Genomic DNA, 13282 nt, shown 5'->3' on the forward strand with positions numbered 1-13282 from the left:
TTTTGAAATAAAAGCACCGAAGTTAGTCGCCAAAACACCAAATTAAGATTCTATGCCTTGCCATTTACTATCTGTGTGACCTAGAGAAACTTATTTCAATCACTTGAGGCTCAAATTCCACTTCTAAAAACAGAAATTATATTTTGTCTTTTTTCTTGCAATGGGATATTTTGAGGATTTAAAAAAGCATAACGTTTACACACTTTGAAAAATGCAAACTGCTATACACATTTGAGGAATTATTTTATTAAAGTATATTTATATTCATTATTGCATTTTCATCCTCAAAGCAATCTGCTTCAAGTACTTTATCTCATCAAGAAAATGCATGAATATGAGAAACAAGTATGAAGAACAAGTTTACAAGTGTTGCAACAGTAGTAAAAACTAACTCCATTCGCTTTTCTATCACAAATGATGACCTTCAAAACTCACGACCTTCCCAGGTACTTTCAGCAATTTGCAGTCTTTCTCGCCCACCCTACCTGTGTGCCTTGTGGTGAGAGTGACACTTCACAAAACAAAGCAAAGTTGAAAACTGAAACTGTGACGAGGTGAGTTACTACACAGCATAATAATGCCATTTTATATGATGATTTTAGGCATTTTTTTTCAGTTTTGTACACTGGTCTTGATACTCCACAGAGTTATCTTCCTTCTATTCATACTGTAGAGCCCTGTGATGCAAGAAGCAACTGGAAAGAAAAAAAAAAAAAAAAAGCCTGGAATTCATTATACTGAATTTATGATTTAATTTTTAAGGCCTAGTCCTTATTTCTATGGATTTTTTTAAACGTAGCTAATGTTTCAGGATCAAAAATAATTGCTTCTCTTGTCAATGACAAAGTACAATTTTTCACAGGAAACACTGACATCGAAAGATGAGGTGAAGAAGTGGCTTTTCTTCCTCTGTGGTCTCCACATCCATTCAATCTAGAGCATCCAACATGTATTTCTATGCACTGGGCACTGAGCAGGGTGCTAAGGACACATTCAACAACATGCATCCATCACTGGCTCTCAGCTCACCAACTCCATCCACAGCCCCACACTCCTCAGCTACCAGATACAACGCTATGAGGCAGACAGCGTTTCCTCTGAGCATCAATCCTGATAGCACTGCTGATTTCCCTTCTGACCTTGGACAGGTTACCCTTCTTCTTCCGCTCAACTTACAGAAATGTGATATTGCTAGTAGGCAAAGACAAGGACAGAGGGAGAGAGAGAAAAGACACAGAGAAAGAAAAGACAGAGAGAAAGAAAAGACAGAGAGACAGAGAGAGAGAGAGAGAGAGAGAGAGAGAGAGAGAGAGAGGAAGAGGAGGAAGAGGCAGAGATAGAGAGAGCTGAAAAAACTGATGAAAGACAGAAGGATGTCTAGGCAACTCTTGCAGCGCGCTCCTAAAGGTTCAAATGCACTAGAGGTTTTTTTGCTTCACGGAAATACCTTCCATTTCCAAAGCTGTGCAGACCCGGAGTTCACACTAGAAGAGCTCTGACTTCCAGCTGCTGCATAATGACTTTAGAGCTGTGACAAAGCAGAGCGTCTTCCTATTTTCAACCCTAGCAATTTGACTGAAGCCTGATTTCAACTACTCTAAGCTTTGCTATTTCTAACTACCTCTTATGCTGTAGTTTCGCTTAATGCTATCCACTATGTGTGAAATTCTGCTGCAAAACTAATCTTTGTGGGAAATGACATGTAATGGCTTTTTAAAAAGAGAAATAGAAAGGGAGAGGGCAGTGACCACGACCTTGGCTGGTTTTTCACGTTTTTCATAGTAAAATACAAATAGAATCATCCCATGCTCAAGGTCAGACTAGAAACAGGTTTCTGTTTATGCAAGTGTCACTCTTTCTAAAGCAGAAAAGCAGTGAGAATTAGCCTTATGACCTAATTTTTTTAATTCTACAGTTTATAGGACACTTATTGAACCTGTAAGCCAGTTGTACTCAAAATTATTTTAATATTTATCTTTTTCAAACTATCTTTAAGTGGTATAGCACAATGATGTAGAAAGATGCAGGAATGCATAAAGGCTGAAAATGAAGAAAACCACAGAGGTATTTGGACACTGAGGCACTGTTTGATGTCATCTTGTCTGATACACGCTCACTAACACATCTTGTCCTATGCTTTTTTAATCAAAAGCAGCTATGACCAGGCTTTCTGAAATGGGGAGTCAGAGAAACCACAAATTTAAAACTGTTGTCTGTATTTGTGATAAGCTTTTCCAGCCCCGCCCCCCCCCCCCAAAAAAGGGTAACTGCAGAGGTCCTCATTATCTCTTGAATTTTGGAAATTATTCCTTAAATAAACTTTTCTCATTTCAATATAATTAGAGTAAGTAAAGAGATTCTATAAAAAGAGGAAGGGAAGATATCAGCTCAAACTTTAAGGCTATATTAAAGAGTCTGTGTTACTGGCAATTTGATTAAATTTGGACTTTTGCGTCTTAAAATAAGGATGTCTGGTGAACTTAAAAGACGGCTGTTTTAAGAAGAAATCTTTACCGTTTTAAAGTTCTTTTTGATTTCAGGTTCTTTCCTGTGACCCGTCTGACACTATCCACCCAACACACTCCCCACCCCTGTTATTCATTAATTTATTGCATGTCATGAGATTCATTTGTAATAAAATATAACGGTAATGACTCCAAAGATTAAAACAAAAAATATAAATTCTTTCCTAATTATTCTGCCCCCTTGTCAGGCACAAGAAAGACAGAAACATCTCCTGAGTGTATAGGAAGGCTCTAGTGGCCCTAATTCCCCATAACAGATCACTCACTACCAACTAATTAGAAGGGGTTAAATGTTTCCATTGAACACACTAAAAGAGAGGGATGTGTTTCTCTGCTGCGTGCTGTTTTCTAATCAGTTGCTTCCTCATGACCTCGCCATTTAACTGTGTTTCTAACATACTGCATTGGACGTTAAACGTGATGGTCCAGCTACAATCAAAGTGTAAATGTTGATGGAACAATGTTCAAGACATCTTGGGGAAAGAACAAAGTCTATCCTCAGATGGTGCAAACGTGCCTATTATAGGCAGAGGAATAAGATTCTGGTTTAGAATTGTCTTAGCAATTGTATTAAAAGCTTTCTTGATAAAGTACCTTTTGCTATAACAGGCACACCACTAAATACTTTTCCATCTTTTATTAGGTATTTTAAAGGAGACAGCTGGCCCACGGTTAACACCAAGCTTAACTTGAATGGTTCATTCACACTTTCTAAATTTTGTCTGCCCTTTTCTCTAGGTTTAATTAATATGCTATTAATAGCAACACTTCCAGTGAGCATTAAAATTTGTCTCTTGTTTCTGCTCATTTATTATACTTTCCATTTTATTTTTCTGGAGCATTTCCCCTTGAATGCAAACTCTCCATGGTCTCTATCTATTTGAAACAGGCCTGGATAAGCACACTGACTTGGGGCCACACAGAATTTTTCAGATCCAACTAACCTCCTATTTTTTCCCTGATGGCAAAGGATAAGGCACACATGTGTCTGCCAGACCTAAGTGACTTGTGTAGGTGGCATGACCACTGTCACCGACGGCTCACCACTTCATCACCAGAGAAGGATGTCAGGCCAGATGAGAAGGGATGGACGGTGCTCAGAACTGGAGTCAGTGTACAGTTACAATCTTTTGCCGGGCACTGATCAAGTGCCAGGATGCACTCAAGCAAAGAACCTGCCCTTCATACCAGCACATTTTCTGAACCAAACTGTAACCTGGCAGCACTGCCTGTTGGACTGACAAGCACCCACAACCTCCCTTCCGTAATCAGGGAAGAAGCTTCCCAGCTGTTTGCTTTTATTTCTGAATAAATTATTAATGGCTACTCATCCTTGGCACATGTAAAATTTTAACTGTGTAAAATATTTATTGGGATGGGGAGTGTAACTTCATAGTATTTATTATTTTCCCCTTGCTTTTCCATTCCTCAAGATGCTGACGGGGATTTTCCCTGCTTCTCTTGCCTGTGAACCTCATACTTAACTCCAAGTAATGAATGCAAGATCGATACAATAAGTAACAAAAGTATCCACGGTGACTGAACAGCAAACTCTTAAATCACTGCACAGTAAGGACAAAGGGACAGTTGTTGAAAACAGTGCACTAAAATTTCAATAGGAGATAAGAGTGTGGCTTAAAGTCATTAAAAGGTTCCATAAGTCTTGTAAGTCTGGAGCAGCACACTCAAAACATGAACTAGAAATATTACATATTTCACCAACTTCCATACACACACACACACACACACACAAGAGACTCCCACTGGGCTAGGACAGGATCCAACTATCACCGGTCCCTAAGAGAAAACAGGGTTAAAGAGAAACAGATAGGCTAAGTCAGCAACCATTATTCAGTTCTGTTTGAAAGGGCGTACACTTGACAATCAGATGATAAAGGAAGTAAATTCCTGCTTTCATATCAATTCACCTAGTAGCATAGCATCATCATGCTGTCCTCCACTCCCTGCTGGGGGCACAAATAAAAGATCTCTGACACTTCTACCTCATTTCCACAAATCACCAGAAAATCCCAAGAATAAAGTGCAGCCTTCTTTTTGTACCTGTTTTCCCTGACTTGATAAACCAGTTGCAGTTTAAAAAATGAAAAAAAGTAATGGTCAACCAGTTTGCAAAGTCAAAGCATGGATTTGAAAAATTACCTGACATAGACGAAACATTAGATACACACAGAGATACACATAAATATAGACACACATATATTTGCATACATACACACCTATGCAGTCTCAGAGGTTTGCAAACATTAGAATGCTATTGGATCTTTCACATGCCTGCAGTGTTCTCCTCAATGCTTTTTGCCCTATATCTTGCACATCACATTTTATTACAGACAGTTAGGCGCCCAGAGTTCTGGATGTCCAGTAGCTACAGTGAGGGGCTGTAGAGCATAACCTGAAATAAACACCAACCCTGAATACACATGATTTCTACAGGAATAGAAGAAAATATTCTAATGTTACAATTATGATGAGACTGAACCATGTTCAAGACACAGGACAGTTTCATATGAGGTAAGTAGGACATCACAGTTCAATTTATACTATTAAAAACTTGCATTACATAATGAAACTAATTCCACCGTGAATCACACTGCTTCATAAGAAAGCTGGACTAGCCTACAGCTAATGACATGAACCAGCTAAGTGAACACTTCTCCAGAAGCCGCACAACAATCCGGTGCAGCACGGATGGTCTTCGACTTTTAGACTCTCCTGCTTCTCTAGTTAGCACTACTGTTCACCACATAAAGACTCCTTACACAATCTCAAAAACTTAACAACTAATAGTAAAATCTCTCAAAATCATTTTACAAATGCCAAAATGTTATTTTATCCAAGACATATGATTTTTATAGTCTTTTCCATCTGTCAAATACAAGCATGGTGAACAATGTTTTATTAATTGCCAATGAACAGTCTGACCACCTTCATCACAGCTCCCAGGAAAGAGCTGTTTGCCTCACTCGAGATTCTGCTTAAATTTAACTAAGAAGTTAGGATTGTTTCTTTCAAATAAATTTTGGATATTTTAAGACATCTTTTCTAATATGACGCAAATTATAGGGAAATCAAAACTGCTGTCAAGACAACTAGAGGCTTTTAGCTTTTGCAGCTCACGTTCCTTCCATACTTTAACAAATGTTTCAAAAGCTCAAGAAAACAAAACAAAGTAAATAACAGACACAGAGATAAACATCCAACAAACTAATAGTGCTCCAATTCAAGTATTTCTAAATACTTTTCTAAATTGAAAGAAGTCTCTAGATTCAGCATTTAAACCAATCACATCATCCCCTAGCTCCTCTCCAGTTTCTCTCACAAACCTTTTAATGTAAGATGTCTTTAAAACGATGGCACCAGAGGGAACTTACAGAAGGAAAGCATAACTCCTAAGATGAGGAGAGGAGACTCGGTCCAGATCCCCGGTTTCCTCCTGTGGAGTGCAGGGCTTTTGCCTTCTCTCTAGCAGTGAGTGGCAGCCATACAGTGCAAACGCGCAGCTCTGAGCCCACTTACAGTGCTCAGCTGACAGTCCGGATCGAAGCCTCAACATGCTTTCTGGAAATGCAGGCAGCTCCGCTGAACACCTAAGGGAGGTTTCCACCGTGGCACGGAACTAAACCACACAAATATTTAACAGCTCTGAGACCTTCAAAGGTTTAAAGTAATATGCATTTTGCAGGAGGCTGCTCTTAGCCGGGGAAACAACCGGGTGGTAAGGAGGAGAGTTCTCAGCGACTCTCACAACCCACTACAGGAATGTTTTCCTCTGCTGACAGGGAATTGAGGGAAAACCCGGCGCCTAATGAAACGTTCATTTTAACTCAGCTTTCATAGCATCAATAGTACAGGAACTTTGTTCACATGCCATTAAGTTAGCCCATTCCTTCCCACACTGCAGAATTTCTCCTCTTCACCTAGCTTTTCTAAAAAAGCCAACTTCACGCCGACCAAGGAAGGCAAAGTTTATCCACCCACCACCCCAGGCTCTCTTCTTTTCCAACTCAAACTCATCCATGGCTGATCAACAGCCTGAACTGGGGCACAATGGAAGCTTTGGAAGCCGCACCAGCGTGGTTCCCCAGTTGCCAACTGGAGGCAGGCTTTATGTGACATTCTCGCAGCGCAAAGATTATTTCCTAAAGGCTCCTCTGCTTGGTGAAGAGCCGGGCACCCCCAGAATTGCATCATCGAAGCGAACACTCACCAAAATACATTATGTTTCTCATTAATCAGATAGCTGGAACCCCACGGCGGCGGCGTCTGCAGCCTCAGCTCGCAGCCCGGGATGACGCGCCAAGCGGAGCCGTTGCATGCTACCTTCGGTGGAACCGTCTCGGGCGTGGGGAGCAGCAGCGCCCAGCGTGCCCGCTCCGTGGGCTGCGCGCCGCGCAGGCTGCCCTCCCAGGCTACGATCCCCGGCCGCTGCAGCTCGCGCTCCGGCTGCCCGCTGCACTGCCCATCCTTACTGTAATCCGACTCCTCCTTGCGATGTCCTTGCCGCGCCTGTGACATCAGGACCGCGAGTACTACAAACAGAACCCCCCACCCCACCGCACCCCACCCCCAGTTAGCAGCCGCTCCGCGAGGCGCTGGGCTCGCCGGCCTGGACCAACCGCGGCTCTCGGCAAGCTGACGAGCCCGGGCTGGGAGGGGCCGGGTGAGGGGCTCTCTTAAAGAGAGCAGGGGCTCAGCATCCACCGGGGTGCCAGGAGGAGCCTGCTTGAGGCCGAGTCTGCCATTAATGTGCAATTAGACACACTTTTCTCTCGCCCTGCCTGTGAATGCCAGCATCCTCACCCAAAATTTAATCTCCACCACCAAGTTGGAAAGGCAGCAAGAAGAGGTTTGTGCTGCTGCCCTCCATCCTCTGCTCTAAGCTTCAGGGTTTGTTGTTGTTGCTGTTTGTGATGTTTATTCATAAAAGAAATAGAGGCGGAAGTCTGCTGCAAACGTGGTCGAGGTTTTGACTTAGAAGTGATCAGCTCACTGTAAGAGTAGTTTTTATTTTGTGAGAGTTTCCCGAGTTTGGTTGATGGAGCCACATAAAAGAAAATAGCTGGTAATAAAAGTCACCCCCTTTCACATTGGCCTCCTCCCTTAGTAGGTAACAGGAAGCACACTGCGGGTGAAACCGTCTTTAACAGATCAGAGGAGAGAGGTTTAATCTGAAAGGTACCCTAAATTATGCCATAATTCCAGCCTAGTGATCCACACAACACACCACACACACTATCTGGGATAAAAGTCCGAAAGGCAAAGCTTAGCAAAGTCTCGTCCCCTCCGGTGTATAACGAATTGCAGCCCTTATCTTATAGAAAGGATTTTAGAAAAAAATAAAAAATCCCTGAAAACTGAGCTGATTAATACTCAAGTGCTCAGTATGGAAAATAAACTCCCAATGCAAGTTCTGTTTCTCAAGGACTCATAGGTTTGGAACTCAATTTATCTACTAGACCATTTTAAAAAAATTTCTACTAAAAGTGTATGAAATTAGGAATTTGAGATAAAGAACTGCAGACTGGAAGAAAGTAACTGATGTATTTTTATAAACCATATTAGCAAGTGGTTCTACATTTTGATAAAATATTCAATGATATTTCCTTACATGACTTTATATGTGTTGTGAGTTTCATGTGCATTGGCACTAAAGGGCTAAAGCATATAGTAACAACTTTCTGTGAAATCTTACAAAAGAGCTTAACCTCTAAGTCCCCTTTGGTGAAAAGTACTTTGACTGATACACCTTTATCACGCTGTATTACAAAGGGTTGAGTGAATGTAAATAGGTAATCAAAATACAAATCAGATTCACGGTGAATCCATGGTAAATCTAGTGCAGTACTGTTCTTTTACAGCTACCCTCCATTTAAAGCAATTTGGAAAAGGAAAGTTTAAGTAGTAAATGGTATTTACAATTTCACTCCTTTTTAAAAATTAAAAATAAAAATAATATTTCAGGCAAGAAAGGCTTAGTTTGAAGAAAGAAAGTGGTTTTCCCCCCTTTTGGACAGATGGAAAGCATCCAAAAGTACAGTTAACAGCCCTTCCCTCAGGCAAAAGAACCATCTGTGCTGGTTCTTATTCATGAGGCCATTCAGCTGCACTGACTGCCTCAGTGGGCTAGGGGGCACTGCAGTTTAATGTTACAATTTTGGTCCACTTGAGTTCCTGTAGTTAGAAGATACAAACCTTGAAAGTTGAGTTTAAACCAGAGCATTTGAAACACCTAGTGTATAGCTTCATCATTAATAACAGCATTGCAATTTATAAAGATTTTTCTCATGTGTCATCTTTCGTACTAACAACCTGAGATATAGAAAGGTGGATATTATTGTCACAAATGAAAACCCTGTGCCCAGAGATGGTAAGCAATGTTCTCAATAATTAGGTTAGTAAAGAACGGTTCTTTATTTTTATGTTGAACATATGTCACAATTCTCCAACAGGCTTCCTTACTCAAATGTGCCATTTATATACATATAATAGCTTAGGTAAAGTTATCCCCAATCAAAGTATGCCATTCTGTAAAAAATATATATAGTCATGAATTTATAGGCATAGAGTGTTTGCTTTTAGGACATGCTGACCTCTGCTGCTTGGACTATTGAGATTATACCCCAAAGAGGGACATTCAACCATTAGAAAAGTAAGTTCAGCATTCAAGAGGCAGTCAAATGTTCTACCTGTACAACAGTATTCTTATTACCAGAAAAGGGAAGCTTTCTCTGCATTTAACAGTACTCAGTTCCTCTATGTACCCATTGTCTGAAATGTCAAAACCTCAGAAAGAAACTTGCTTCCATCTGGATGAAAAAAAAAGCGATTTTTGTTTAACTTTCAATACTTTTCATTTAAAATTATTTTCATATAGTATATTTATAAAGAAAAAAATATAACCATTGTTTCCTTCGACCAACATCTCCCTAACCTTTTCATCCCTTATGCTCTGGTAACTACCGTTTTTCTATTTCTATAAACTCGAATTTTTAAACTACATATATAAATGAAATAATGCATCTTTGTCTTTCTTGTCAGTGCTTATTTCATCTAACAAAACAAAATAGCCTCCACATTCATACAAGTTGCAAATGATAGGATTTCCTTTTTTAAGGTTGTATAGTAATCCATTGAATATATATATATATATATATATATATATATATATTTATACAATCACACTCACTTTCATTTGTTGACAAAGATTTCATGAGTTATATTGTGATAGCAGTGAAGTGAAGTGAAGACATCTCTTCAACATATACTTTCTACAATTTGAAAGTATCAATCCAAACAAAGCTACAACTGATGGTGGTTAGACATGAGGTTGTGTATAAGCCAACTAAATCTGAGAGATGCCCCTATATACCACGTCATTGTGGTTCTAGGGTAGGACCTGTTTTAAATCTCTGACCTCATATGTCCCTAAGACATATGTCCCTAAGAAGCTCCCAGAATCTAGCTGTGTCCAAGGAAGGACCAGGTCAGTTTATCTAGGGCCAGCCATGGCATCAACCTCCTTGATGGAAATACACTTTTCACTAGTTAAGCAAGGGCACTTAACCTGGTTATGTATTTTAGAATAAAACCACCTAGTTATGTGAGAATTTTCTCTCTGGTCTAAGAACCGTGTGTCTATCACACAAATGATTCCTCATCTCCCTTCCATCTCTCTAAGATTCATTGGTGTAGTCACTCACTTCTCCTTGGCAGAGTCTGAGGCTGCCCTTTCCCTTCCCTGGTACTGCCAACCTCTTCTTCCCCTTATTTTTCTCTGTATCAATTCTCATCTGACAAACTACTGTAGACATATGTTTATTTTTTCATACTGGAGTATAATCTCTATAAGGACAAGACTTTCTGTCTGTTTGATGGGGTACCCATGGGCTTTAGAAGTATAACACTCACTCTCACTCAGCGGGCATCTGTGATGAGTGAATGAATGAACATACTAAGTACAGCTGTGTTGTGTGTGTTACATCAGACTTCTCTCTGTGCCTGCAGTCAGTTCTTCAACGCCGATGGTGCTTTGTGCAAAGTGTTCACAAAAATTGAATTTGTCCATGCTTAGCAACAGCTGTTCTTAAATTCCAGGCAATACAGATGGCAGGTGGTACTTCAGGCCACAGCTTGTGAGCTTGTTTGTCCTTTCAAATTCTTATAGCTATATGCAGCAGCAATTTAGCATTGAGTTAGCAGAGCCCAGTTGTGTTTTCCAAGACTTTCCCCTGAGCTTTAGTTTACTTTGCCTTTATCTCTTATCTATATTGCAGCAATAAAATTTTATCCAATGCTGCTGACTCCATGTTTGCCAATACCCAATGCACTCTTCCTACTAGATCCAATATTATTTAAAAGATATGATGATGCTACTCTCTTGCTCAGTAGTTTTCACTCTCCCTCTATTTCAAAGCCATACTTCTTTGCTTGTGAATGTGTTATCCTTTATAACATTTACTACTACTCTAAATTTATGGCTAGAATTTTCCCGAATACCATACCTCTAACAGATCTCTGTTGGAAAACTTCCTAAACAATCTCTGGGTCTCTGTTCAACCATTACGTCACCTGAGAACACTTCTCTATCTATGACCCCCAATGAGGTGCTGTTTGTATGTTTTTCACATAGTATACTACAATGATTTTAGCTAACACTTTAATATATTGCAGGCATTTGCCTTGGTCTGTCATTCAAATGACACAGGGTGTGCACTGTTACCTTAATAATCTAAAACAAATCAGTTGTTTAATGAGTTATTAATTCATTTTTTAAAATATATTTAATTTCTTATTAATGTTACCTATTGTATTCCAGACATTGCTCTAGATGTTGAATAAGGACCTCTGCAGAAAGTTGAAAGGGCAAAGACAGTTCTTCATACATTATGGGTACCAGGAAAGCAACAAAACCAGTATGGTACACCAGAGAAGGGAATGAGTGACAAACTAAGAGCTAAAATCAAACAGGTAACATGGAGCCAAATTCAGTAGATCTTTGTGAGTCACTATTAAAAATTTGAAAGAACTGACTTATTATGAGTTAATAAGGTACACTTTTGTTTTTTTATACTAAGGATTAAACCCAGAATCTTTTCATTGAACTACAGACCCACTCCTTTTTATTTTCTTTTATATTATTTTTAAATTTTGAGACAGACTCTTGCTAAGTTACCCACATTGGGCTTGAACTTGTCACTTCATGCCTCAGTCTCCCAGTTTGCTGGGATAAAAGGCAGGCAGCACCATGCTTAGTTCATGGTACACTCTTGAATCAATGTACCTGACATGTTAACAGGTTTCCTATGGCTGATGTGCAAAAAATGGACTAAAAGGAACAAGGGTAGTACAAGGTGACCAGCAAGCATGTCTATGCAGTGATCAAGTTAATAGGTAGTGGTTTGTAACAAGACAGGAGTAGTGGAGGTCATAAAATGTAGTCAAATTCTGTACTTATAGGCAAATAGAATTTCTTGATGACTTGTCAAGTAGGTGATAAAAGAAAAAATAAAGAGGGGCTGGAGATTTAGCTTAGCGACATAAGTGCCTGCCTTGCAAGCAGGAAGTCGTGAGTTCAATCCCCGGTACCAATAAAAAGGAAAAAGACAAAAAAAAAAAAAAAAAAAAAAAAAAGAATAATGACTATTCAAAATCTGAAGGCTGAACAACTGAAAAGATTGTATTTCTACTAAATGATCTAAAGGAGACTGTGGAAAAACTTGCCTGGTGAATGTCTGTAGCTGAGGAGTACAGGAGATATTAGTTAGAGGTTATCTATTTAACTATCTGTCTATCTATGGAAATTTCCCATAGCAGTTTACTATAGGGGTCTGGTGTTCAAAGGAGATAATTGACTTCATGTTCAAACTTGTAACTTACTATTTTATAGATGACAAATAAATCCAAGAGACAGGATTGTACTATCTAAAGAGGACACAAGGAAAAGGAAAACAGGCTCAATACTGAGCCCGGGACATTACAAGAGCTAGAGAACAAGTCTGTGGATATTCAAGGATTGAGTATTTGTTTAAAGCATAATAACTTGTTCAATGAATATTTGTTGACATAAATGGTATGTGATGCAAGGCTATTTATTTAAGTGTGAGTTGTCCTCTAATATACCAACATTCAATGTGATAGCTATTTGAAAGTGGAGAAATTATTTGTGGATGTGAGAACAAACATGTAGTTCAATTAATCAGCATTTTACTCAGAATTTTTATATCATGTGCAGACTATTACAAATCCATAAATCAGTTTTATTCTCAGATTCACACTTGATGCTCCCATGGAAATTAAACGTCTGGGCTTGAGGACTTTAATCTGAAAAACTGTTCACCTATAAGAAAAGTATTGTAGTTATAATAAGAATAAAAAAATACCAAATAGTTTCCCTAGTGTAAGAAATGATAAGAATACATAAAAGTATGTGGTAATCATGATTCTCCATTATATTGCTTTGAAGACTTATAATGATTTCATTCATTAATTGGAGTGGTTTTATTCTGGGTTGTTTGATTTTATTGTCTATGATGGTATGAACAGCTATTTTGGAGAAAACAAGACATCATAATAGCTAGTGCTGATTTAATACCATCTTGTTTTGAAGTCCCATCAAGGTTTTGTTCTTCCATCAGTTTTATCATGTTGTATCTTATTGGATTTTATTATATGTGATAGTACAAACAAAAACTTTTATAGACAAGGAGATAATATAGAATCCATTGTTCGTTTTCTGT

The 13282-nt window shown here is 39.0% G+C and overlaps 1 protein-coding gene across 7 annotated transcripts in view; it reads right to left on the minus strand.

Annotated features, from left to right (window-relative positions):
- The window catches only part of Znf385d (zinc finger protein 385D), a 980325-nt gene that overhangs the window by 313379 nt on the left and 653664 nt on the right, over positions 1-13282 (minus strand). For 2 of the 7 annotated variants that reach the window (XM_063257004.1, XM_013144077.3), the window contains exon 1: positions 6754-7095. The exons of 1 other annotated variant lie outside the window; for it this stretch is intronic. Coding sequence is in view for 2 of the 6 variants with exons in the window: in XM_003480002.5 (XP_003480050.2) it covers positions 6754-6775 (22 nt within the window). In the remaining 4 variants the exon portion in view is untranslated. Of the gene's footprint in view, positions 1-5917; positions 6509-6753; positions 7096-13282 lie in introns of those variants that run through there. 4 more of the 7 variants (XM_003480002.5, XM_063257003.1, XM_063257005.1 and 1 more) reach the window with 4 other exon arrangements.

Source organism: Cavia porcellus, unplaced genomic scaffold (genome assembly GCF_034190915.1).
Source record: "Cavia porcellus strain 051 isolate PalLab524CR breed Dunkin Hartley unplaced genomic scaffold, mCavPor4.1 scaffold_10, whole genome shotgun sequence".
Classification (NCBI taxonomy): Eukaryota; Metazoa; Chordata; class Mammalia; order Rodentia; family Caviidae; genus Cavia; species Cavia porcellus.